The following is a 25964-nucleotide window of genomic DNA, read 5'->3' on the forward strand; positions in this document are numbered from 1 at the left end:
TACCCTATTTCTTTACCCATCTACTCCTTTTTATGCCAAAATATTTTATGCATTTGATATTTTTATGTACTCAACTACAGGAGCAATTAGAATGCTGGCACTTCCTGGGTACTCACATTTAAAGCTTTTATCACAAGAGGGAAGGAGCATGTCATGTACTCATATGGAACAAAATCATTACCAACAACTGCTATTATTGGCGTGTTCCAAATAAGCTCCAAACAAGCTTTTTTCATCTCAACCTCCTGTTGCTCTGCAAGGAAGAGAGTCACTAAGCACCTCAGGAGATGAAGCAGAAATATTTTTACGTTTTTATTTTTATTTTTTATTTTAAAATACCTGCTCTGCTATCAAAAGTGGGTGCTCATGCAGGACACTTGACTCAAAGTTAATACAGTGCTGTGACAAAGTTTTCAGTGGGTTCAGATGCAGTCTTATGCTGATGAAGAAGTAGATACTTATGATGTCTTTATGCATAGGTGTTGACTTTAAAAACACCTTCAACAACGGTAAGAAGCTAATATGAAAAGATTTTTACTTCAAGAGCCGTTTAACTGTATGACCAAAGTTCTACTGGAATATATTCAAGAAGAGATGATCTGTACATTCCCCAGTTGGAATTCACCATACCAATAAGTACATCCTATATGATAGAAATCTCCTCCGAGCAAGTCACCCCAGGCTCCAGAGTTGAGATAGATAGGGATGATGTAGCTCAACTGCTTGAGGGTGAAGCTGAACGCCTCAAGGCTAAATATTTCACCTCACACGTATCAAAAATGACCAGTAACTGCAATTGTAACTCAGGTGGAAGCACATATTTAGTCAGATGAATCTCACATCCTGCAACAAGAGTCTCAAAAGAAAAAAAAAGATAAAATCTATGATTCCATTTGAACACAATTTCTCTTTCCTTTAGGATCACAAAAGCATGTAAAATATATCAAACACTGTAAGAAATAATGGATGTAAGTTATGAAAATGAATTAACATTTCATCAAGATTTGACTTTGCTAGGCAACACTTTCACAGATGTAAGCAATGTTCTTATTTATTTCAGACCATTTTCAATACAGCAAATGAAGGAACCAACAACATCAGAATTCCAATTATGAGGCAAGAAAACAGCAAAGAGATGAGTGTTGGGGGTAAGAAAAGCTATCAAGGGAGAACTACCTTATATTCTATAAAGAACTTGAAGAAGCTTGCCTGTTGGAAAAACCCAGTCAATTCTGCAGTGTTTGACTATGAGAGCAGGGGCAGCAGAAAGGTGATGTCTACCTGGTGGCTGTGCTGCTGTAATGCAGGGAGCCTGGAGAGTTCAGCCATGCCATACCAGGAGATGAAGACAAAACAGGATGCTACCAGCTAGCTGACTTTGCCATGGGCTACACAGATAAAGCTTGGGAAGATCTTCTGATGCACAAGTGGAAGCCAAAATGAGTAAGGTTCAGGGTTTTTGAGCCTGGAATAAAGAAGTAAATGCTAAATGCGTACATGTTATTATTCATGCCTTTGAAGGCTTTGGATTGAGGAGGTTTTGTTGGCTTTACTAAGCTGTTTGCTTTATAGAAAGCGGATATTAACTGGGCAATAAGGGGTGTCATATCAGTCCTGATACACATGGCATGACTGAGGATCACTGAATTTATTTTTTTGCTCACTTAAACCTTATTCTAGATTTAATACTGCTTATCGATTTCATTTAGACCAAAAATAATTTCATCTTCTGAAGCAGTATTTAAAATAGATCATGCATTCTCAGCTCTTTCAAAGGAAATTTCTAAAAATGATGGAAAAGCACACGCAGCTCCGTTCAGGGTAAGCACTAAACCTGTCCCCTTTTCATTTTCAGTCATTACTTGAGATCAGCAGCGAACAGTGCTGACTGTGGTGTTCCCTAAACACACTAGCCCAAAGGAAGGTCAGTGTCCATGTGATGGGACAAGCTGCAGAGCTTGTAATTATGGTTTGGAGTGAAATGCAACAGTGTTGGCACAGTCTTAAGACAACATCTTAGGGGTGGTACCTCCCAGGCACTTCCAAAACCAAGGTCTCCTTCTTCAGGTTTCTCCGACTCCAGAAAAATGGCCCAAAATATTTCAGTGATTCCCATCATGCTGGTGATGACAGCAGCTCACAGCAAATTCAGTGAGATGGAAAACTCAATGATATCACAGAAATGTGGGCTTACCCACTTGGCAGACAATTTCCAGTTTGCTATAAAACTGGTGTGGTAGATCCGTTGTCAGTACAGAAGCTGGGCACCAAATGCAGTGAAGTCTTGGTCTTGGACACCTGGTACACCTTCAGTGGTTACTGACAGCTGACGAGGCTATGAAACAAAGGAGACTACAAAGTTGGAGTAGAATAACTTGATGACATCCTGTCTTCAGTCACCACAAAGTTGATATTCCAGCCTGTAGTTTCAGGGTGTCACACTGCTTTTCTGACATGAGCAAAAAACATACGGAATACACTGTTTCTAAGCAAAAGAACTGGATCTTTTTTTATTACAAGAGAAATAGGAACATGGATTATTCGTTGGTATATGATATAGCTGAGCTGAAAAATGCAGCTTTTCTTGTAACCACTCTTATGAGTTAAAAAACAGTCATCAAATTTGGACAGAGGAAGCACATTTAGATCAAAATATAGTCAAGCTGATATATTTAACCACTCTTTCCGGATAAGGCTGCAATGAAAATTACTGACGTATGACACAGCCCAAATATGATGCTAAAACCAAAAGCCTGGTCACAGTGAGGTGTATGCAAAAATTTCCTTGTGCACATGTACTTCAAACGGCTGAGGTGAAATATTTCAAATATTTGAGATAGTTAGATTTCACAGGGAACCAGGCTAATTTGTGAAAACTAAATACAAATAAATTGAAATCTGAACAGTTGACAGCTTAAATTTGCACAGAGACAGAAGAACGTTCTCCAAGCACATCAGGAAAACACTTTTTATGGGGCTCATTTATTATATCAAATAACAAATACAAACACATATAAATTTATAGGATCCATTTGTTTTTCATCAAACTCAATGTTTACTGTTAGGTGTAGCCTCTTAAACAGCTCCCTGAGATGTGATGGAAATACGTGCCTAGAACTGGATTTGGTTGCTGGCAAATCAGTGCCTGGCATTATCTGGGAAGCCTCGAGGTACCTGATACCAGCACGTACATTTCAAGTTGGTAGATATGGCATGCAGTTTACATGGGATCCTTGTGAGGTGATGGCCAAAGGGCAGGAGGGTGGCCCAGGAGCACCTCACAGCCAGAAGTCCTCCTGCCTCTTGGGCAGCTGTTGCTTCTCTAGAGGGACATGAAGGTGATCCAGGCCCAGAATTTGTTACACCAGCCACACCTGCATGGGCACCTTGGGGATTCTAAGGCACCTTGAACTAGGCCAAGCCAGATGCTATGCCTCAGTGGGTTTCCAGCTCTACTCAGTTGCTAGCACAACTTTCTTTCAAAACCAGAACACCTTGCATGCACGTACATTGCTGGGGTTTTCTTGGTACTTACTGCAGATCTTTCAGCTGTGATATCAACAGTGGTAGGAATTACAAGAGCTGGGCATATTTACGAAGGGAGGGGAAAGCTAGAGAAGACATTTTTATGTTTTGTGCTAAAAACAAAAAGAGAGGGAAGGGAAGGAGAGGAAGGGAATTAAGGAATGGGAAGGGAAGGAAGGAAGGGAAGGGAAGGGAGGGAAGGGAAGGGAAGGGAAGGGAAGGGAAGGGAAGGGAAGGGAAGGGAAGAAGGGAAGGGAAGGGGGAAGGGAAGGGAAGGGAAGGAGGGAAGGGGAAGGGAAGGGAGGGAAGGGAAGGGAAGGGAAGGGAAGGGAAGGAAGGGAAGGGAAGGGAAGGGAAGGAAGGGAAGGGAAGGGAGAAGGGAAGGGAAGGGAAGGGAAGGGAAGGGAAGGGAGGAAGGGAAGGGAAGGGAAGGGAAGGGAAGGGAAGGGGAAGGGAAGGGAAGGGAAGGGAAGGGAAGGGAAGGGAAGGGAAGGGAAGGGAAGGGAAGGGAAGGGAAGGGAAGGGAAGGGAAGGGAAGGGAAGGGAAGGGAAGGGAAGGGAAGGGAAGGGAAGGGAAGGGAAGGGAAGGGAAGGGAAGGAAGGGAAGGGAAGGGAAGGGAAGGGAAGGGAAGGGAAGGGAAGGGAAGGGAAAAGGGAAGGGAAGGGAAAAGGGAAGGGAAAAGGGAAGGGAAAGGGAAAGGGAAGGGAGGGAAGGGAAGGGAAGGGAAGGGAAGGGAGGGAAGGGAGGGGAAGGGAGGAAGGGAAGGGGAAGGGAAGGGAAGGGAAGGGAAGGGAAGGGAAGGGAAGGGAAGGGAAGGGAAGGGAAGGGAAGGGAAGGGAAGGGAAGGGAAGGGAAGGGAAGGGAAGGGAAGGGAAGGGAAGGGAAGGGAAGGGAAGGGAAGGGAAGGGAAGGGAAGGGAAGGGAAGGGAAGGAGGAAGGGAAGGGAAGGGAAGGGAAGGGAAGGGGAAGGGAGGGAAGGGAGGGGAAGGGAGGGGAAGGGAGGGAAGGGAGGGGGAGGGGAAGGGAGGGGAAGGGAGGGAAGGGGAAGGAGGGGAAGGAGGGGAAGGGAGGGGAGGAGGGGAGGGAGGGGAGGGGAAGGGAAGGGAAGGGAGGGGAAGGGAAGGGAAGGGAAGGGAAGGGAAGGAAGGGAAGGGAAGGGAAGGGAAGGGAAGGGAAGGGAAGGGAAGGGAAGGGAAGGGAGGGAAGGGAAGGGAAGGGAAGGGAGGAAAGGGAAGGGAAGGGAAGGGAAGGGAAGGGAAGGGAAGGGAAGGGAAGGGAAGGGAAGGGAAGGGAAGGGAAGGGAAGGGAAGGGAAGGGAAGGGAAGGGAAGGGAAGGGAAGGGAAAAGGGAAGGGAAAAGGGAGGGGAAGGGAGGGGAAGGGAGGGGAAGGGAAGGGAAAAGGGAAGGGAAGGGAGGGGAGGGAAAAGGGAGGGGAAAAGGGAAGGGAAGGGAAAAGGGAAGGGAAGGGAGGGAAGGGAAGGGAAGGGAAGGGAAGGGAAGGGAAGGGAAGGGAAGGGAAGGGAGAAGGGAAGGGAAGGGAAGGGAAGGGAAGGGAAGGGAAGGGAAGGGAAGGGAAAGGGAAAGGGAAAAGGGAAAAGGGAAAAGGGAAAAGGGAAAAGGGAAAAGGGAAAAGGGAAAAGGGAAAGGGAAAAGGGAAAAGGGAAAAGGGAAAAAGGGAAAAGGGAAAGGAAAAGGGAAAAGGGAAAAGGGAAAAGGGAAAAGGAGGAAAGGGAAGGGAAGGGAAGGGAAGGGAAGGGAAGGGAAGGGAAGGGAAGGGAAGGGAAGGGAAGGGAAGGGAAAGGAAGGGAAGGGAGGGAAGGGAAGGGAAAGGAAGGGAAGGAAGGGAAAGGAAGGGAAGGGAAAAGACTAATGATCACTGATGTCTTTCAGAAGAAAATTCACAAGGGAACAGCCAGGCTGCCAAGAATACTTTGTTCCTTGTGCTCCAAAATCAGAAACACTGGAAAATTTTGTTCCATTGGTCAGGAGGAATGCAGTTTGCATGGTAAGTCATGATAAAGATGGGTAAGATATTTCTACAGGACAACTCAGGCCAGCTTCATGACAGATGTTGAAAAAGACAGGCAAATTTTATTCAACGTTATGTGAAATTATACAACTGAAATTAAGAATGGTATAATATACCCTTGCATTAAATTACTTCTTGAGTTGTTTTCTTTCTTTTTTTTTTTTTTTAAACCAATTACTCTATTTTACAGGTCATGTTTTCCATGAAAAAAAGCAGAAAAAATGCCAGCTACATTGCAATCACCTCAGCTCCTTCTATATCAAGATACATTATATGACGTTGATGGAGGTTTCTATAATCTCTGTAGCTTTACCATGTACAACATGACAATATTTAAGTGTTCCATGATGCAGTTTGTGAAAAGTGTATGATAGCTCAAAAAAAGAGGTGTTATGCAGCTCCTTTCTTCCCCTATTCTTAGCCTGCTACATTTAGCCAGAAAAAAAAAAAAAAAACAACCAAGATAATCTTCCTCTGTACTGCTCCACAAGGGTCCCTCCGTTAGTTTTCCTGTTACACTCCAACACTTCCATCTACATTCTTGATCATGTGTCTCGTTTTCTTCTGGTTGTAATTCATATCACAACCTAATGTAATCATATCAATCCTAAGCCCCTCCATGACACTTTCCCTTTTGGCTATGTTACCAGCATTAATCTGGCTTGCTCTAACATCTGACCTTTACAGCTGATATATTGCAATATTGAGAAGTGCAGGAAAGCATAAATGTTACCATAATGTGCTTTGCTTATAGCACTGATCTTACAAGCAGTTAAGTAAATTTTTATCCTTCATTTTGACACTATAATCAGAATATAAATCTTCACACATTCTTCTGGTTCCCAGGCATCACATTTAGTGTGCTATGTTTCAGTGTCCATGTATGAGCTGGGAAGTAACAGATGGAAATTTGTCAGAACATTTTAAATGAAATTCTATCAAACCAGGAAGTATACTACCGAGTGGCTCTGTGTGTGTGTGTATGTGGTTTATTTTAATAACAGAATGTAACTTAAATAAATTAATAAACACACACACGCACACACAAAAGGTTCCATTAAAAGAAGGCATTTGTTATCTGTCTAAAAAGAAAAATAAAATGATTTATATGACTTGAGTATGCAAATAAACAGCCAGTTATCTACAAGCAGAGGCTAAGAAAGCTCCCAAAAAAGGCTACAGTCTGAATGTGATACATTTATATGGGGGAAACTTTTCTATTTTACTGATCAAAGCAGCACTCTACAGCCTGGCACACACTGCAGCTCTCAGCTTTATATTTCTCCCTTTCTGCATCGTTTTTAGGACAGCAATTCATGACGACTTCAGAAAGTAAAAAGAAATAGAAATTCATTGAGAACTGATGGAAGCCCTGACACCAGTTAGCAAAGAAAGTGCATTTCACAATTTATACATGACAAGAAATATTTGAGAGTGACTTCCACCCTGAAAGGATCTGCCTGCTCTAAATCATAAGCACATTTCAAGTTAGCAATATTAATGTATCAGATGAGACATTTACTAAGGAATTTACAGTCTCCCAAAGCACTGTAAAATGAAAATGCTATTTGGAAATGCAATAGTTAAGGAACAGAGAAGAACGTAACGAATGTCAAAAAGAAAGCTCAAAACCAGGTAATATCATACAGTGTTAACTGCTCTATAAATGACCTCAAAAATGGGCACACATCACTGCAGAGGACCTTTTACTGGTGGACATAAGAGCATTTCCACTGATTTATGTAACCTGTAACAATTTATTTTAGATGTAGAGAAATATTTTTTAGGCAGGAAAAAGAGAAAAACTTTGGGAAACATCCAAAATCACTATAGCACTTCTTAATTTGAATAAGAAATGCAACAGACCTTCAAACTATTGAACTATTAACTATTTAGATCTATGATAGTGCTTTAGTCATCCATTTCATTATTATTAAAAGGTCAGCGTATGTGCCTTTGAATTCTTGAAGCAATATATAACTTCCTAAATCTTCTTGCAGTTGACATCTTGAAGCGTAGACAGTCCAAGTTTTCCTAGGAAAGTCAGTGTTATATAAGGCTACATTACTTTCCAAAAGGAGAAATGAGGCTGAAAAATATTGTCAATACAAGCTCTCTCTTTTGGAAGCACTATATGTTAAGATTTTGGAGCAGTAAATTCTAAATTACCATTTAAGAAAACTTATCAAAGTACTCATAATTCACATTATTATAAAAGAGCAGGATATCATAACTAATGGCATCCCTCTTCAACTTTATCAAAACAGCTTATTTTGAAACAGCTCACGTTTTATGCACACCTCTTGCATATTGAATGAGGACTGATGTGCATGAAGATGGGATATGCTACAGAGGGCAATGCATTTCAGGACTGACAGAAAAGTAATGGTGCATTTTCAGAGGTACTGCTGCATTATCTGCATATGATGTTCTAGCTGTTCTCTGCAGATATTTGTGATAAAACACTCCAATCCACAAATCACAGGGTATCACAGTGGGTTTTGTAAGCCGTGTGCTATGAAGGAGCCATGCCTAGTCTGTGTGAAATATTTTCATTTCCTGGCCAACTAAAGGCAAAAAGCATCAGTCCCATTTACCTATCTGAATGCCCAAAGAAGACAGTCAACTTAAGTTTCCATTATGGCACTGAGAAAGCATCAGATCAGTTACTTTACAATTAATCCCTTAGTGTCAGTTTTTCTCTTCACCTTTGCTGTGGCAAAGATAACCCTGAAACAGACACAAAACCAGGCCAATGCTGGATAATAAAGCCACAAGTTGCCATCAAAGCACAGAGAAAGGCTATTTCATGTCCCACAGCAAGACAAGGCTGGGGACATCAGAGAGGCTGAATTTGGTATCAGAGGAAAAGTGAACCCAGGTCAGCCTTGCCAACAGGAGCCCAAAGCCCTCCTAGCCAGACGACATCCACACTTTTTCCTTACACAACATCTTTGCGCCACGTGACACCTTCACACCCCAATTTCAGAAGATAAATAAGCATTCTTAAGTTCACTTACTCATCTACATCATGCCACAGGAAGCCTGTTTGAAGGAATCCTGAAGAATTCAAACAGATGCGCAGGCTTTTCAATAAACTCAGTTGTGCTTCTCCTTTTCCAGTGTAAAAAAAGGCGAAGGTCCTTCCTGTAGCTTCAACCAGACAGGATTTGAAAGGCTGCAAGCTCAAGGAAGGAAAATCAAAGGAAGAAAGGCAAACTACATCCTCCTTTCTTCTCATCAGGAAGGATGCTACCCATCACTGAAATTCAAGAATTTGTGTGTTCATTTTGAGTGAAATGTGCAGTGGACGCAAGGTGGGCCTGGTGCTGGTTCTCTTTGAGAGAATCTCACTCCACACGAATGAAGCCAAAGTGTCATCTTTATCTTACCTGAGCTCGGTTTACACGAATTCGATTGAGTTTATTCTCTGTAGCTTTATATTCCAATGTCTTATGAAGCCACAAATCGATAGGAATGTGAGCGTGAAAGATCCTCTGGGTTTTTTTTGTCCTTCCCCCCACTCTTATAGATTACTCTAGAAAAATAGAAGGAATAGTAATATCATGAGACTCCCTCCCTGCTGTTTGCCATTCGGGAGGAAAAAAAAGCTCAAAAATAACCTCCCACTTGTGGCTATTGAAGCCATTTGCTCTGTGTTATTTTTATGGGCTACATGTGAAACTAGAAGGAAGGTGTGAAAGCGGGGAAGTTCCTCCTACTCTTGGCTGCCAGCAACGCACCCAGCAGCACCGCAACACACTCCTGTACCCCACAGCTGCATGAGCTCCCAAAATGGCAGTGCAAAGTGAAATGATTTGGACAGTTTCCTTAAAGGCTACGTCGATTAGCTGCGCTGTTAATAAGGCTGCATATAGTCTCCATGGAAAGTCACCCACCTGTCCAACTGTGAGACTATCAGAATTGCCAGAGATTTTACTGTTATTTTATTATACACCATTTTTATATTATCATTAAGGCATTAAAAATTTTTACAGTGCAAGTCATGTTGTTGAGAAGTAAAGAATCAGAGAAAACTAATTCAGGTGACCTCCACTACAAAAAATAAGTCTCATAAGAAGCCAACATATTAAAGAACCCCATGAACGCTAAGGGCAATTAGATTCCAGGCAAGCTTAAACAATTACTTTGTATTCTCACCCACACCTTAGAGATTATTAAAAAACACAATGTTGCCTAAATTAAAAGATCAGAAGAAGGATAATTAGGAGGCAGCACAAAAAAAAAATATGTTTTGAGTTGCTGCTCTTAGTACTGACCCATTTCCTCTCCGGGGCAACACAGCACGGTTATTCCCTCAGAAAGGCAGCTGGACCAGCCTCTTCACCTCCAGGATGAACTATGGATCACAGGCACCTTCAATGACAACCACACCAGTACCTGGCGTCCAATCCTAACTCTCTGCTCCTTCATCTTCCGCTTTCCTTCTCTATCTTTGTGATTTTATTATTAAGACTTAACCTTTACATTTGCTAGAATAAAACTTGTCGTTGCAAGACAGAGCTCAGTGGATGTGACAAACTTAGGATGCTTTTCTTTGACAAAGCAAACTGAGTTTTCAAGAGTATATTCAAGATGGGGATACAGGATTAAGAGCAGAGGAAGGACTTTGGGTGGAAAAGGAGCAGCTATGAAGGACGATGGGGAGGTAAAGATAAAAAGCTCTGCTGTGTACTACTCTTTGTATTATTTGTGCACTATATTAAATCTGAGTCTCTAAATTACTGATATTGCCTTCTTGGATTTATGTATGCCTTTCACTGTATTTTTGTCCTGTGATATTACCATCAATTCGTCTACACATAGCACTAAGAACATCTACTGAAGACAACAGGTACTTGTGAGAAAAAAAGCCCTCCTCTATATTATGCCTCATACATTTAGTGCCAGATACGTACTACCATACACAAACACTGTAAGGAAAGGAAACTTTTCAAGATTATAAGAGTATACGGTTATAAAACTAATAAATAAACAAATCTGAGGGCTAAGGGTCAATGTCAAACAGGAAGCTATCTGTTCAATTTTCAAAACTGGCAAGGACAGAGAAATATGAAAAGCAAGCAAGGAAAATGTATAGCAGATAAATGCCCTTGCTTTGTGCACAGAAGAAATCAAAATGATAAACAGGAAAGAACAAAGTGAGACCAAATATGTAGAAGCACTGACTGAGAAATCTGACTGCAGTGATTCCCTTCCTCTCATCACAACTGAGCGTGCACTAAATGAATAAACTGCCACTTGACATTTCCTTTTTTTAAAAAAAAAAGTAAAAGGAACAGTACTTACTTTACTCTAATGAATCATTTTGGCCTCTGCAGCAGAAAGTAGCTGTGATGAACTATAATCTGTTTCGGGAAGTATAATTCTATAATGGAGATATATATGGGCTGAAATATGAGAAGTTGTAGTCTCAGGTCTACTTTAAAAGAGATTCTGAATCATTCCTGCCCACTTCTACTTATATTTGATCATAGCTGTTGACACACTCTTTCTGCCATGCATAGATACATTTCCCTACTAGGGGTAGGAAAGCCATATGGTTCGTGGATGACTATGAATTTTCATAAGGCAAACTAAACTGCATGTAATTTCTTTCCCTAGTTATCCAAACAAAACTACCCATTCAGCAAACAGAACAGTTCAGCATCAGGTGGGACATCCTGGCCCATACAACATATTTCTAAGAAGTGTAAGCCTCTCTTCAATTCCATCATCACCGACGAGCTAACGCTAACTTTCGGCACTACTGGCCGCCCCGTTTCCAAAACCTGCTTAGACAAACTGGTTCGCTTGGTGGTAAGCTGGAGCAGCTAATAACAATTGTCTTGTTCACACAGTAGAACTGAAACAGCTGTTTTTGTTTGACGGATACAGTTTGAAAGAGCCCCCTGATGGCGCACTTCAGAAAAAACAAGTCTTTATTTCAATGTTCTTTTTATTACAAAACTACTCATAGGACTATCATAGCTTTGCAGGAAAATTGCTTTGACTACGTGTAATTGCAAACAGGAAAAAAGTTCCTCCCTATTAGAGGCAGGTATAAAATATTGCTTCAACACCTTAGTCAAAGCCAAACTATGCCAGTGACTATTCCTACGTTAATAATTTAGCCAGACAATGCTCCCAGTCAGGCTGAAAGCAGTCATTACATTGTCCAAGAATATTCCCTATCAGGACTGTACACTTGGCCATGGACTGCACTCAGAGGGGATGGAAGTCTCCTGCTGCTCTCAGGCTCAGGTGTGACTGCCTGCCCATTGCTCCTTAAAGCCAGCACACTTGTTCAGTGATAGCTTACTTTATATTTTTGAACTGACTAGAAATAATTATTAGCTGGCCACAACGGACTTCCACGCGTGTAATTTTTGTCTTGGCTTGGCAGCTTGTAACAGCCCAGCATAGCCCACAGCATCACAGCTGATACTGATGAGCCTTTCCCCCACACCGACACAAACTCCTGCTCAGCAATGGGGAACCGGCACCCATGTGGGAGCCTTGGGTTCATCTGTGCAGCTCGGTCTGTTGCACAGACTGCACACACTCTCCCAGCACCTCCGCTGGGCAGGCTGCCTACCAAGGGCTCATTTGCAGCCCTTAGGGTTTCGCTTTAAGCGTATCTTCAGTTTGTACCAGAGATATTTAAAAATTGCACGAGGACTTCAAATTCTAAAAAGTTAACAAAGAACAATCTATGCCCAGCACTGCTTTCAGGGCATGTAGCTAAGTGTATAACCAGATATTAATACCATTAATAGCACTAAAATGGAAAGCTAAAAATAATCTATAACAGAACCAACGAATTTATTTGACAGTCCCAGTTTTTACTTCACGTTTAACTGAACGGCGGCACAATAAGCGCATTATTTAACTTCAGGATATTATGTTGGATCACACAGGGTCTGACTGCAGCACTCAGAATTAACTCTCCAATGCTTAATAACATCGTAATTCAAAAAACATCGAACACGCTCGGAATTCATTTTAACCACATAGTGGACGCCTTGAAAAGACATGAACTGAGTCGGGGGGGACAGGGAGGGGAGGGCACGGCGGCAGCGCGTTAAACAGAAATGCTAACAGCTGGCCAGCCTTGTAAGAAAAGCCTCACGCAGTGATATTAAAGATTGTAACACCGAAAGAAAATTCTTTGTGAGGTTCCTTTAGAAACGGCTTTTGAAAACGGGATCGCTGCAGAGCCGACAGCGCGGCGGTACAAAAGTTTCACTCTTCCTCCTCTACCTATTTATTCCGACAGCACGCGGAGACAGGAGCGAAGCCGAGCGCAGGTGCGGCGGGACAGCACGGCCGGGTCCCCTCGCGTTACAGAACACCGCCGTCACCTGCTCGGCACGACAGCCACTTTTCCACAGCGGCCCCGCGCCAGCCGTTCTCTCCCGCGCCGCCCCCCGAGCCGCAGCGCGCGGCGCTCAGCTCGCAGCCGAGCACACGCCGCAGCTCCGCTGCCCGCCGCCGCCCGCGGCTCTCGCAGCGGCCCAAACGGGGCACCTCGGGCTCGTCGCCGAGGACGCCGAGCCGCTGGAAGTTCGGCAAGTCGAGGCCGCGGCACTTCCATACCTCTGCCAGAAGTGGGGCACGGCCGCCCGAACCGGGCTGCGGGCGGGACGGAGCCCGCCGGCGTCTCTCGACGGGTCGCGCGCTGCCCGCAGCCTCGTCCCGCCGACGGCCGCCGAGCGCCCGGCCCCGCGCCCCTCCTCCCGCCCGACGCCCCCCGACCCCGAGCGCAGCGCCCGGACCCCGCGGTGCCGTCGCCCCCTTCCCTCAGTTAGCGGCGCCCCGACGGCGGCCCCCGCCGCCCGCCTACCTTTCTCAGCGCTGACATTCTAGTGCATTATTCACCGGGCAGGTGCGGGCTGGGCGCGGCGGCGCCGCCGGCTCAGGGTCGGGGAGAGCGCGGCCGGCAGCGGCAGCAGCGCCCTACGCCCAGCATCCCGCTGCCGCGCGCGCCCCCGGCGGCTCTGCGCAGCCGCGCGCCCCCTACCGGAGCCGGCAGACGGCGCAGGGAAGGGGGGAGGGAGGAGCCGAGCGAGGAGGGCACGCCCCCGCCGCCGTGTCAGCCAATGGGGAGACTCCGAGCTCTTGACGGACAGTTGCGGCGGGGAACAGGAAGGAGGACGGGCGCGGGCCGGCTGGCTGCGCGGTTAGGTCGGGCCGCGCCGGGCCATGGCGCTCAGCAGGAAGGAAGGTGAGGCTGCGGCAGGTGAGGCGAGCGGAGCGCGCGGGGCGGCGTTGGCGGCCTCGGGCGCGGTCGCCCCACGCGCTGAGCGGCGCTCCGGCGGTCTCTCGCCGCCGCCCTGCTCGCGGCGAGGCTCGGCCGTCCTCCTGCCCTGAGTCGTCCCGTCCTGGGGCGCTGGGGCTGAGCGGGGTGGCAGGCGGTGGCTGTGGCAGTGGCAGGTCGGTGTCCGTGCCCGTGCCCGCCCCGAGTCCCGCGCTGCGCTCGCTGAGCTGGGCGCGCCGCCGTTACCCGTAGCGCCGAGCCGCTATGGAGGCGTGACATGGTTCAGTTCGTTCGGCGTTTGAGGTCTGTGAGACCGCACCTCGCGCTGGAAGAACGCGGTTATAAACATCGGTGTTTGGTAAAGTGCTGTGTTGTTTGTTCTACGGTACGGCTGAGCGCTGGGCCGTCTGAATCCCTACCGTCTGTAGGGGCTGAGTGAGCGACTCGTAAGTTTTCGCACAGTCCCACACCCGAGTCTCGCCTGATTAATATAGTGCGAGGTCGGTGTTGATGTGGCCGGTGGCGGCTCTGAAGGAGGTATGAAAGCAGAACCGAGCTCTCAGTCCGAGATACAGCTCCATCCCATAGCCCGCGGAGTGATCGCTGTGTACGCAGCGTGCCTTCTGACAGGGAAGGGCAGAGGGACAGATGAGTGTTTTGTGAGAGAAGGTTAGCCAGTGGGGAAAAGAGAGTTTTCGTAAGTAAACGTGGGACTCTGGGGCTGAGAGGAAGGAGAGCAGGTTTTGACCAGGGTCACCCTGGATGCCGTGGCCCTGCAGACACCGACAGTCAGGCTGGATGGGGCTGTGAGCACCTGGCCTGGCTGTGGTGTCCCTGCTCAGGGGGTTGCAATGAACGGCATTTAAGGCTCCCTTCCAGACAACTCTGTGAAATTCCAAACTACTCCAGCTCCTTTAAACCAGGGATCAAATAGGAAAACACTTAAGGTGGAAGAAAAAGCTACGGTGATCTTGCTTGAGTTATAGTTTATACCCTTTAACAATAGAAGCCACTCGTGTGCCTCTCTAAGCAGTGGTAGTTTGAAATTGGACAGAAAATCCAGCAAGGAATAGGAGGCTGACAGCTTGCAATGTGGGCACCTGGGTTGAAATAACAAAGTTAACGAAGAGTGGACAACAAATAACAAAGAGTCTGCAGCTTCATCTGAGCAGGCACTGCTCCTGATGGCAATAAGTAGAAGATACTGAAGATTGTTGTTTGTTTTTGTCTGAATTAGAAATGAACACTGGAGTCTTTAATTTTGCTTTGAACTTGGCCATAAGATAGAATAAAAGGGCTGGTCAAAAGCTTGTTGGGATCAGTTGTCACTAGGAAGGATCAAAGTAACTTGTAGTAAACCAGCAGTGCAGATAGGCAGAGATCTACTCAGGAATGGGCTGGGAAAGAACAGTTCTGATTATTGTGGTGTTTGCATGTGTAGTTTTTCTTGTTTTCAGTCTCATATATATCAATGATACATAGCAGAGCTAGGTTGACCGAGCAGTTCTCATTCAATGCATTATTGGCAGAATGATTATCCACAGCAGACAATATATTTCATTGCTGTTAAATATTAGTTGCTTCTTCAAAGCCATATTAATCATTCCTTAAAGCTTGTGTGGTTCCAAGATAAAGCTGCCATACAGGCCGACAGGGTGGTGGCCTGGTAGGGGATAAGCACTGAGATACTGGTATTGGCACCTTGCACATCACTGACCTTCACTGCTAGTAAGTGCTACCAAAGTTGTTATGCCTTGTGAAGGATGACCCAGTGATACTACAGGCTTTCTGTTTGGGGGGGCTATACTGGAAATGTGGTGACTGATAGTCAACACCTCCACTAACTAACAAAAACATTTTGAACAGAGAGTATTGTGCTCTGGAGTGCTATTCCAGTGTTTTTGTGATGAAACTTAAGTTTTGGGCAGGAAGCTCCTACTTGTTTGAGGGTTGGAAGGAGACTGTAGTTCTTAAGTTGTTGTTTGTTTTTTTTTCTTTTGATTTTAATGGCTATATCACGTATGTGTACGTGTACTTGATTCTTGCAGAAAAACACACCAATTTTTTCTATTTGCTAATTAGGAGCAACTCTCCTTGCAGATCTTAATGGGGTTATTTTTTAAACTATGTAATTTTTCTGAAAACCCTGTGAGGATTTTTGTTTAAAAAAAAGAATGGATAAACCACTTTTCTTTAGGATAGATGTCTTTTAATAGGTTTTTACGAATAAATGTGATCTAGAAATGGAGTTTGATGTCTGGCAAGGGCTGTCTGTGCTCTGCAGAAGATATATTGACTGTGTGGTTTTGTGTTTTGGTAGGCTTATAGAATTTGGTTTTTGTGTTGTTTTGTTTGTTTATTTGTTGGTGGGCTTTTTTGTTGTTCTTTTTCGCTTTGGTTTGCTGGTGTTTCTTTTTGTTTTGCTTGGTTTTTTTGTTTGTTTTTTTTTGTAGGGGCAGGAAATGTGTCTTTTTTTTCTTGGGCAGCTATCAATGCATCTTGCAGGCAGTGACCAAAGATTTATTATGGCTGATGACGATCTAAACTTTATTTGAGAAAGTCGGTTTACTTGGGTAGCAGCTAAATAAATCAGTGATACCAATGTTTTTTGTGATTAAATGTGGGGATTGTACACCTATGATCACAGTTGAATCTGCCGTTAAAACTTATTAGGGGCTGGAGGAAATAAATCATAGGCTGCTGTTGGTGAGTTCAGCTTTGAGCCTGAGTGAGTAGTGTAGCCAGAAAAGGAGGCTGACATGTTAGGAACAAACAAGCAGATGTGGTAGGATCCACCAGCTTTGTATTTAAGAAGTCTGTGAGGGCAACACATGCAGGTAACTGAATATCATGATTCTGATGTAATGCAGCCTTTAAGGTTCTTGGCAGTGGAACGGGTGGTGTTGGGTTTATTGAGATTAGGGTTGTTGGTGTTTGGTTTTTTTTTTCATGGAGGAATCCTTGGAGATCTACCAGGCTATTTCCAGTGGGCAGCATTTGATTTCTTATAGAATCATAAAATGGTTTGGGTTGGACACCTCCTTCTAGACCAGGTTGCTCACAGCCCCTTTATGCTTTTGATTGTCTCTAGTTCAAAAGGATTTAAAAGAAAATAGCTAACAAGTGTCTAGAAACTTGCGCTTCTAGGGCTTGCCTAATGATTTATATTATAGTGCCCTTATAACTACTTGAAAGAAAGGAAAATCTGTCATTGTAGCTTCATAATGATGGGCTATTTGACATGATATTGATTTTTGTTAGATGCACGTGGGAACATCTGTAGCAATTGCTGGATATTATGCAGCAAATACTCAAGTCACAGCTGAGTGTGATGTATTTTCTCTCCGAGGAAGGCTAGATGGGCATGCAGTTGTTTACCTTCTATGTATTCTATATGCTCAGTGATACTACTTCTGGCAGTTTCAAGGTTTTATTTGTGAAGATGTATATTCTGAAATTCATTTCAGTTTCTTTCAAGTGGAGAGAGCAAGTTCTCAATTGTGTTTTTCTTTAAAAGTTTTTTTTTCTTCAGTAACCTGTACTCTAAGTTGCTTTTTTCACTTGTTTAACTGTTCTTAGAGCAATGGTTCAAGCAACTGAGTTACAGTTTGTTTTCCATGCTACCTGCAGCACACAGCAGAGGATTACCCAATAGTAGCAGTGTTTCTAAGTTGGAATGGAAAAAGGCCTCCAAGATGTAGTAAAAACCTTATTCTGGTTGCTCAAAGGAAAAAGGCTACTACTTGAGCTTTAGCTTGCATGTATGTGTTTGAGTTTGCTCTCCTCAGGCCATATACTCTTTGCGTTCCCTGAAGCAGAAAGAAGTTTCTAGGTTAAAGTAAGGCTTACACTTTCTGAGGTGTTGTAGGATTTTGGTACCGTGTTTGTAGGATTTTGGTGACCAGTGATGTTTGAAGTACTCAGCTTGTGGAGCTTTGCTGGGATTGGTTACTTTTTTTTCCTTCTTCACCACCCCTTCAACTCTCATCTCAACAAATAAATAATTACACTTGGACCAACTTAAAGTAGCAAGAATTATTAATTTTATTAATTTTAATTAGCGAACTTGTTCTTCTTTAGTAAGGATAGATGTGAGACTTTTAGATGTTTTGAGTGGAATCTGTTTGATCCTGCAGTATGAGAAATGTGATGACACACCTGGAAACATGGATAGTGTGCACAAATTGATGCGATTGTGAAGATGCTTTATTTTCCCAGGGCAGTAGTGAGAGCACACAGTTAACAAGGTTTTGCTGTGGGGCAGGCAGGGTCCTCGTGAACAGCTGGAACAAAATCATACTGTTCTCACTGTGTTGGCTGTGTAGCTTCTTATCTGTGTCATGTCAAGTCAAGTTTATTAGATGTCTAGGAGCTCGCAGTCGCAATTAAAGCGGCCTACTGAGAGATCTCTAAAGCCTCTGTTGAGACAGGATGGCACGATCTATTAGTCAGATTCTCATTGAACTACACAGTCATGCAGAACTTGCTGACAGATGTAACACCAGTCGTACTGATTTGAAGCTGCAGGGTGACACAGAGATCATGCTTACTGAAGCTGAGTCAGTTTCATCTTAGCTAAGAAGAGAAAACAAATGTCTGCTTTCTATCGTCTGTGTCTTAGTTTTGTATCTATGATTGCCATGAGTCACGTTGGCCTGGGAGCCCACAGGTCAGTCTGAGTGGTATAGCAATGCCTGTTGTGACTTACTACTTAATTTGGGTGAATGCACAGCTGTGGGTTATGCTGTCACTGTTTCCTTCCTCCTCTACTGATATCTTAAGCTGTATACTTAAATAAGTTGCTCTTGTTCAAAAGTTGACTCAAAGAAGGGAGAACAATGTATTACTGTCAGGTAACAAAGTGGTTTTTCTTATACTACAAAGCATAGTGCTAGGTGAAAAGATAAATGGAAATGCAATTTTATGGACTGCTATATTATAGCACAAAGCTGGAAGTTCTTTATTACAATTCAATAACTTAAGAATAAGAATAACTATTAAGAATAAGAGAAGTAAAAGCTAGGCAATTAGTATCCGATTTTAATGTCTAATGGGACATGGAATGCTAATATAAGTTTTGGAGAAAATGATGTAAACCTTAAGATAGTGAAGTTAGTGTTACATAGATTAAAAATGACAGCATCTCAGTTTCTGGTGAAGCTCCCCATGATATAAAGGTTAACAGCTGTACTCGCATGCAGGTAGCTCAGACACAGAATTCATGTGACCTTGAATACTTGAATACAAGTATATCCTTCTGTTTTATTTCCAAATGGGATGTTTCTTCCTTTTCCACCTAAATATGTGATGGTAGCTTAATTGAGAGTAATGCTTTCTGATATATGGAATGCCCATGAAATAAGTTGTAAAACTGTTCCTGTGTTTGGGCATTCAGACAGAAATATACTTTTTTCCTTTAAGCTGTCATTAACATTTGATCAGAATAGAAGAATGTAAAAATTGTATAAGGAAAGTTGATTAAACAGTAGAAAAAACTCAAGTAAACCATTTTTAGTGTTTCCACTTCTTGAAGGGCCTCCACAGTCGGATGGAATATATTCTGTGCATTCAGACACAGGTTGGTTTCAGCGTGGGTAGATAGGCAAAATAACTTCTTCCATCATTCAGATGGGTTAGCCTTAGTGATTTTTCTGGCTTGAAGGTGCAAGTGAGTTCCACCTTGAAATGTTAAACTGAAAAATTACTTTGTAAAGTCCTCAAGAACGAGATTTGGAGAATAATAGTGCCTTTGAGAAACAAGGACTTTTCGGAATGAAAAAAAGAGCAAGTCACGGTATGTAGAAGTATTCATTTGTAGGTAAACACTGCTAGGTGGAAACAAGATATTGTGGCTGATCTGCAGAAGGGCATACTCTTTGACCCAGACCTCCGTTCATCTACAGTGGCATCTTTCGAGAGATGGATGGTCTGCTCTAGCCTGTGTTTTCTGCAGCAGCTCCTTCAGTCCCTGCTTTTGTCATGCACTGTTGTTTAGTTGTCCTCATAAGAACCTGTTACCATAGCTTCACCTGCAGGATGGAGGATGTTTATAGACTGTGAACAGAAAGCAAAATAATGTGAAATTGGAGACTTCCCATTCTTATGGAATATGTAAAACTGTACTTTGAATACATCTCAGATTCGGTATGCTTTGTACCAGTTAATTTTTTTTCTTTTGGAAAGATCAATTTGAATACCACCCATGCTGGTGTTTTGCTTTTGTTTGCATTCATACTGTTTGTGGTGGAATGGAAGTATGTCAGTCTTAGCAAAGCTGAAGTCATTGGTAGCAAGAAAATGATAACCTTTTTCTTCTCCTGACTTGGACAGGAGTACCCCTGTTATAAATATGACATACATCCTTATAGTGTGAACTCTTAAGCAACATGGTGTGTAATTGTATTCCTGGTATACTTATTCTCTTCCTCATATATCCATTTCAAAAATGAGGAAATTGTATATATCTTTGTCTGTTGATAGTTACATGTGAGTGAAATTGACTGGAAGATTCTTCTGGAACTGATGATTTGTGGCTTTGCTTTTGTCTGGAAGCAATGTATATGTGGCTCTTCTTATATTATGAAACTTGGATCAAGATTAATTTATTTCTTATCAGATGTGCTGTGCATTGATTTCCATTGACTGTAATGGGGCCTTAAACTAAGTACAATTTCATCTGTAGTGAAAGCATTTTAGATACTAAGAGACTGGCCAGCTGAATACTCTTCAGCCTTCTTGGAGGAGCGGCTGATGTGTAAACAGTGTGATGTCTTGCACATGCCTATCACAAGGTGTTGTAACTGCAAACTGGATGTTGTTTGTAGTGTGCAGTATAAGCAGGGTGTCTTTTGTCTTTTTGGAACTTGAGCTGATTCTTAGCCATAGCTCTGCATGCTAGGCCAAATAAATAAAAGGTCGATCAGCTTGGCCAGTTGAGCAACTCCTTCAGAAGTACAGAAGACCTAAAATACAAATGTCCATATTGTATGATAAAAGGGGAAGTAAGCATTGTAGAAAATGTTTTAAGGGAATGGAAACACCTTCTAGCCAGAAATCTTATCAGTTTTCTACCTGCTAGCTGGTAAAAATGACAATCTGGCTGATGTTTTCTGTATGTAGTGATCTCTTAAAATACTTTTATACCCTTTGTCTGCGGATCTTAGTGAAATCCATGTATCTTGACTTTTATTTCTTTTCTTCTGCAAGTGGTCCTATTGAGTGTCCTGGTTGAGAGTTGACTATGTAGCTATGATTAGAGAAGCAATGATGATTGAGCTATTGGGATTTGAGGTATCGGGAAATTCTTTACAGGGAGAGTGGTGAGGTGCTGGAACAGGCTGCCCAGAGAGGTTGTGGATGCCCCGTCCCTGGAGGTGTTCAAGGCCAGGCTGGATGGGGCCCTGGGCAGCCTGGTCTAGTATTAAATGGGGAGGTTGGTGGCCCTGCATATGGCAGAGGGCTTGGAGATCCATGATCTTTGAGGTCCCTTCCAACCCAAGTCAGTCTCTGATTCTTTTGCTTGATATAAACCATGGCCCTAGGCAAGCTGCTTTAGCTGACCCGAATTTGAGCATTAAATGATGTCTGGAGGTCCTTTCTTGCCTTAACTGGTCTGTGATTTTTTTGTGACAGTTCTGTAAAATAAGCATCCCAAAATAGCCTTTGTAGGTGGTATCATACTTGCAGAACAACAGATCCTTCAAGGATTATAATTCTGTTGAATATTGGAGAATAATTCTGTGCTAACAGAGACGAACTGAACGTTTTAATGAAGCCTTGTCCAAACATTCTGTTCTTTCCGTTGTCTTCTGTTCTGCTGTACTCTTTTCTTCTCTGCATTAGCCAAAATAATGAGTTCTCATACCTTGCACATGAGATGCTTTCAGAAGAAATTCCTGACTTCCCAAGTTGCACAGCACTCCTGTTAGTAGGAGAGAGATCAAGTAGGGCGAATTGCGAGCCCCTCAGAGCTCTGTGTTTGTTGCTCCTGATGCCATTTGTTTTATTCTTGCTGCCCAACTTACATTTGAGTAGGCAGCAGGCAAACGATTGAGAAATGCTGTGGGGGTGCTTACAGCATATGTGGCACAGAGCCGAAAGCCAGCATTCTCCACAGAAATGTTTCTTGAGGACAAAGTCTCCTCCTACACTCAGCTGGACAGGAACACTTCTGATGCTGATCAGAACGTTATTTGTTCAATTATTGAAAGTGTTTTTACCGTAATCTGTGGTGCTAACTGAGTTTTCAGTTGTGCTGTCGACCCCAGGAGAATCTCTGTAAGTCTGCAGTGCTATTCCTATATTGGCACATGTGCAACTGTGGGTAGGTTGCACACGTACGTAAGGCAAGAAACTTAATGGTGTCATCAGATGGTGTTAATACTTAGATACCAAACAATACATTTAACTGAAGGAAGGCTCTTTATTCTTAGGAAACTGTGGTAGAAAGATCCTGGATATTCATTGGTATCTCTGCGTGCTCTGTACTTTCTCCTGGAGTTTGTTTTCCTGCTGTGATGTCAAACTGCAGACACAGAGTGCTTTTTCAGTTTTCTGATGGATTTGTACTTCACTGTTTACATAGACGAGTTGTCAAGTGTTAGCCACTTAGCAGCTTAGTACCTGTTACAAGTTGTTTTCCTTCCTGAAAACCTTGGCTTTGTTTTTTTTTTGTTGTTGTTGGTGCTGGATAGTTCCTGGAAATATGTATCCTTGAGAGTTGCTTCAGCTTAATCGTGAAGTAGGAAAATCCAGTGTGTATCAATTACAGGCTGTTTGCTTTAGTAGCATTGTGTATCTTAATCTGGAAAGCAAACAAACTTGTTTCACTTCTGAAATCTAAATAGAAAATGAATTCAGAAGACTAAAGAATGTATGGGTTTGGGGTTTTATGTTTGTAGGTATATCAGAATTGAAATTTTCTCAAAGAATACATCAATACTTCTCTTTGTATGGTGTTTACGTTTTCTGCATTGGATGCAAGACTCTAGTGCTGTTGTTTGAAGCCGTAGAAGTACAATAGAAACCACGTCCTTTGCTTTAAAATAACTTAGGCATATAATAAAATCATAAAGAAGATCCGCACTTTAAATGCAGTTATTTTCTGAATGAAAGTAGAGGTTACTGTTCTCTATTATTGACTGTTTAAACTGGTGCTTATCACTACTAGAGGACAAATTGGGCTTCCTTTCCTTTAAGTAGAAAACTTGAAGTCCATAGGATTCCTGTGAGGAAGTAGAGCGAAGTCTCACTCTAACGTTTTAACTGCTGTACATATGCATTTTTATTTACTGCTTATAAATATGATGTGGCTTATGTACTGCTGGAGTCAGGGGGAAGGAGGGCGGGGGAGGGGGTTGCATGTAAGCAAAGTTTGGGATCTTGGTTATTTCACTAGCATTCAGTTTAACTCAGCTTATTTTTTTTGTAAAGAATGCCTGTCTTGTGAACCGTCAACAAATATGAAAGTCAGTTTAACTAATATTGTTTGTGTTATGTCTCCTTTCTGCTGGCTTTAGCTTCAGAGACTCGCTTCAGATTCTTGATGGTCTGAGTTTACCTGTATGATATAACAAATCCGAATTCTGTTTTATGTAATACATCTACTGCAGTGTTTGGAAAACTTTGTTTCCCTTGGTGAGCTTTGTGATAACTAGGAAAAAAAAATTTCTTAGTTGTTTTTAACTGATATGGGACCTGGTGATTGTATATGCCTAATCTTTTGGCTTAGTTTTTTAGCATATCAGTAATTAGCTATAAGGATCCCTGGAGTAACTGGTGAAGAGCACAAGATTGAAAGGAACTTTTTGAGTTGGTTCTAGTCCTTTTTGTTGGAAACAGCCTTGTAGCTTTTAAAGAAGTTCAGAGTTAAATGAAAGAGGCTTTTCTAACTGCCTTAGTTTATTTTGTTTATGAGAAGATTGTTGAAAATCTTCTAGATGTTTACCATTGCACTTAGCTTGGCAGTTCTTATTCATCATTAGTATTTTTGTGACCTGGTCTTATGCAGCCTTGTTCTTGAGCTATGTAACACTTCCTACTATTTCATACTTAAAGTTCTTCTGACATTTCTTTGCTCATGCTAAACAGCTCAGGATCTGTGTTTTTCTGTGTCTTGCTAGCTATTGTAGAAACTTCTCTATACAGCAGACTTCCATTTGCACAGTGTTTCCAGTGAGGTCTTTCTGGAGTTGTATTTTAATGCAGTACATTTTCCTGTCTCAGATTAAAAAATGTTTGGCTCAGTAGGATCTGGATCACACTGTCATTACACATGACTTTAATCACACTGGTGGCTGAGTCTCTGTTGTGATTGATAATACACACAGGTTTTCTTCTATAGTCATCTCTGGTTTATTAATCTCCACTTAGGAATTTTTGCTTGTCCTCATAAGCATCGAGGCTACCCCAAGAAAAATGTAGTTCTTAAGGCTCCATATTTCTCTTTAATCTTTATAACCTTGTTAACAGAGGCAGTGTCAGTCTAGCTTGGTCTTTCCCCACAGCAGAGGAGCAAAGATTCTCTTAGAAATTGTGCCAGGTATTTCTGTTAATATTACTGTGCATTGCTTCTTTTTTTTTTTTTTTTGTCATATCTGTTATAAGATTTCCCTTGTGCAATTTTGAACCACATTGGTGCAGCACACACAGCTGTGACCCTCCACTACTCCACTACCACATGGACCTCAAGCACGCACAGTCTGAGGTCTGTCAAATTCAAGTACACCCTGAATGCAGAGTCATTTTTAGTTGATGATTACAGAAAGAGTAATGCTTTTATCCCTTTCGGTAGCTTGATTTCAACAACGTATATCAGTGATATAAATGAAACTTACTCATTGCAGTATTAAAGTCCTGTCGCTTTCCTAAAAAAGAAAGAGGACAAAAAATGTGTCAAGCAGTTCTCCACAGTTGTGTGCACTCATGTTTGGATTCTGGAGATGCTGGCGATGGACAAATCTTCCCACATGTGATATTGAACTAAAATAACAAGTAATTAAAATCACAGAGTCATTAAGGTTGGAAAAGATCTCTAAGATCATGGAGAGGTGTGGATTTGAAGGATGGACTGTTCGATGGATGAGGGATTGGCTGGCTGGATGCAGCCAAAGGGTTGTGATCACTGGTTCTGTGTCAGGGTGGAGGCCGGTCACAAGCGGTGTCCCTCAGGAATCGATCTTGGGACCGGTGCTCTTCATCAGCGACACAAATGATGGCACCGAGAGCACCCTCAACAAGTTTGCAGATGACACAAGCTGAGCAGTGCTGTCGATACAGTGGAGGGAAGCCATCCAGAGGGACCTGGACAGGCTAGAGAAGTGGGCCCATAAAAACCTAATGCCCACCTGAGCACACTGCTGGCTCATATTCAGCTGGCTGTTAGCCAGCAACTCCTGGTAATTTTCTGCCACGTGGCTTTCCAGCCACTTGGATGAGGTTATTGTGATCTAAAGTGCAGGACTTGGCAGTTGGTCTTGTTGAAGCTCATCCTGTTGGCCTCAGTCCTTTGATCCAGTCTATCCAGGTCCCTTTGTAGGCCCTTCGTGCCATAAGGCAGATCATAGAATCACTCAGGTTGGAAGGACCTCAAAGATCATCAAGTCCAACCGCAGCCTAACCATAGTACCCTAACTCTAACAAGCTAAATCATATCTCCGAGCACCACATCCAAATGGCTCTTAAACACATTCAGGGATGGTGACTCAGCCACCTCCCTGGGGAGCCTATTCCAATGTTTAACCACCCTTTCTGCAAAGAAGTGTTTCCTAACATACAACCTAAATTTGCCTTGGCGCAGCTTGAGGCCATTTCCCCTCGTCTTGTCACCTGTCACCAGTGAGAAGAGACCAACCCACTTTCACTGTAAGCACCTTTCAGGTACTGGAAGAGAGCAATAACGTCTCCCCTCAGCCACCTCTTCTCAAGACTAAACAGCCGCAGCTCCCTCAGTCTTCTCATAGGGCTGATTTTCCAAGCCCTTCACAAGCCTCATTGCCCTTCTCTGGACCTGCTCCAGTACCTCCACGTCCTTTCTGTACTGAGGTGCCCAAAACTGAACACAGTACTCGAGGTGATGCCTCACCAGTGCCAAGTACAGGGGCAGGATGACTTCCCTAGTCCTGCTCACCACACCATTCCTGATACAAGCC

General features: G+C 43.2%; 2 protein-coding genes across 11 annotated transcripts in view; one reads left to right on the forward strand and one right to left on the reverse strand.

The window, feature by feature from the left end:
- DLGAP2 (DLG associated protein 2) overlaps positions 1–13569 on the reverse strand; it is a 454788-nt gene extending 441219 nt beyond the window's left edge. The window contains exon 1 of the mRNA XM_085217936.1: positions 13402–13569. Within this exon, the coding sequence (XP_085074062.1) occupies positions 13402–13419 (18 nt within the window). The 5' untranslated portion in view covers positions 13420–13569. The remainder of the gene's footprint in view (positions 1–13401) is intronic.
- A 96-nt stretch (positions 13570–13665) lies between these two features.
- Positions 13666–25964, forward strand: part of ERICH1 (glutamate rich 1) — a 90512-nt gene continuing 78213 nt past the window's right edge. For 9 of the 10 annotated variants that reach the window (XR_014881575.1, XR_014881572.1, XR_014881573.1 and 6 more), the window contains exon 1: positions 13679–13797. Coding sequence is in view for 2 of the 10 variants with exons in the window: in XM_085217941.1 (XP_085074067.1) it covers positions 13761–13797 (37 nt within the window). In the remaining 8 variants the exon portion in view is untranslated. Of the gene's footprint in view, positions 13798–25964 lie in introns of all 10 variants that reach the window. The other variant, XR_014881578.1, reaches the window with a different exon arrangement.

This window comes from Meleagris gallopavo, chromosome 2, assembly GCF_905368555.1.
Source record: "Meleagris gallopavo chromosome 2, MGAL_WU_HG_1.1, whole genome shotgun sequence".
Taxonomy (NCBI): Eukaryota; Metazoa; Chordata; class Aves; order Galliformes; family Phasianidae; genus Meleagris; species Meleagris gallopavo.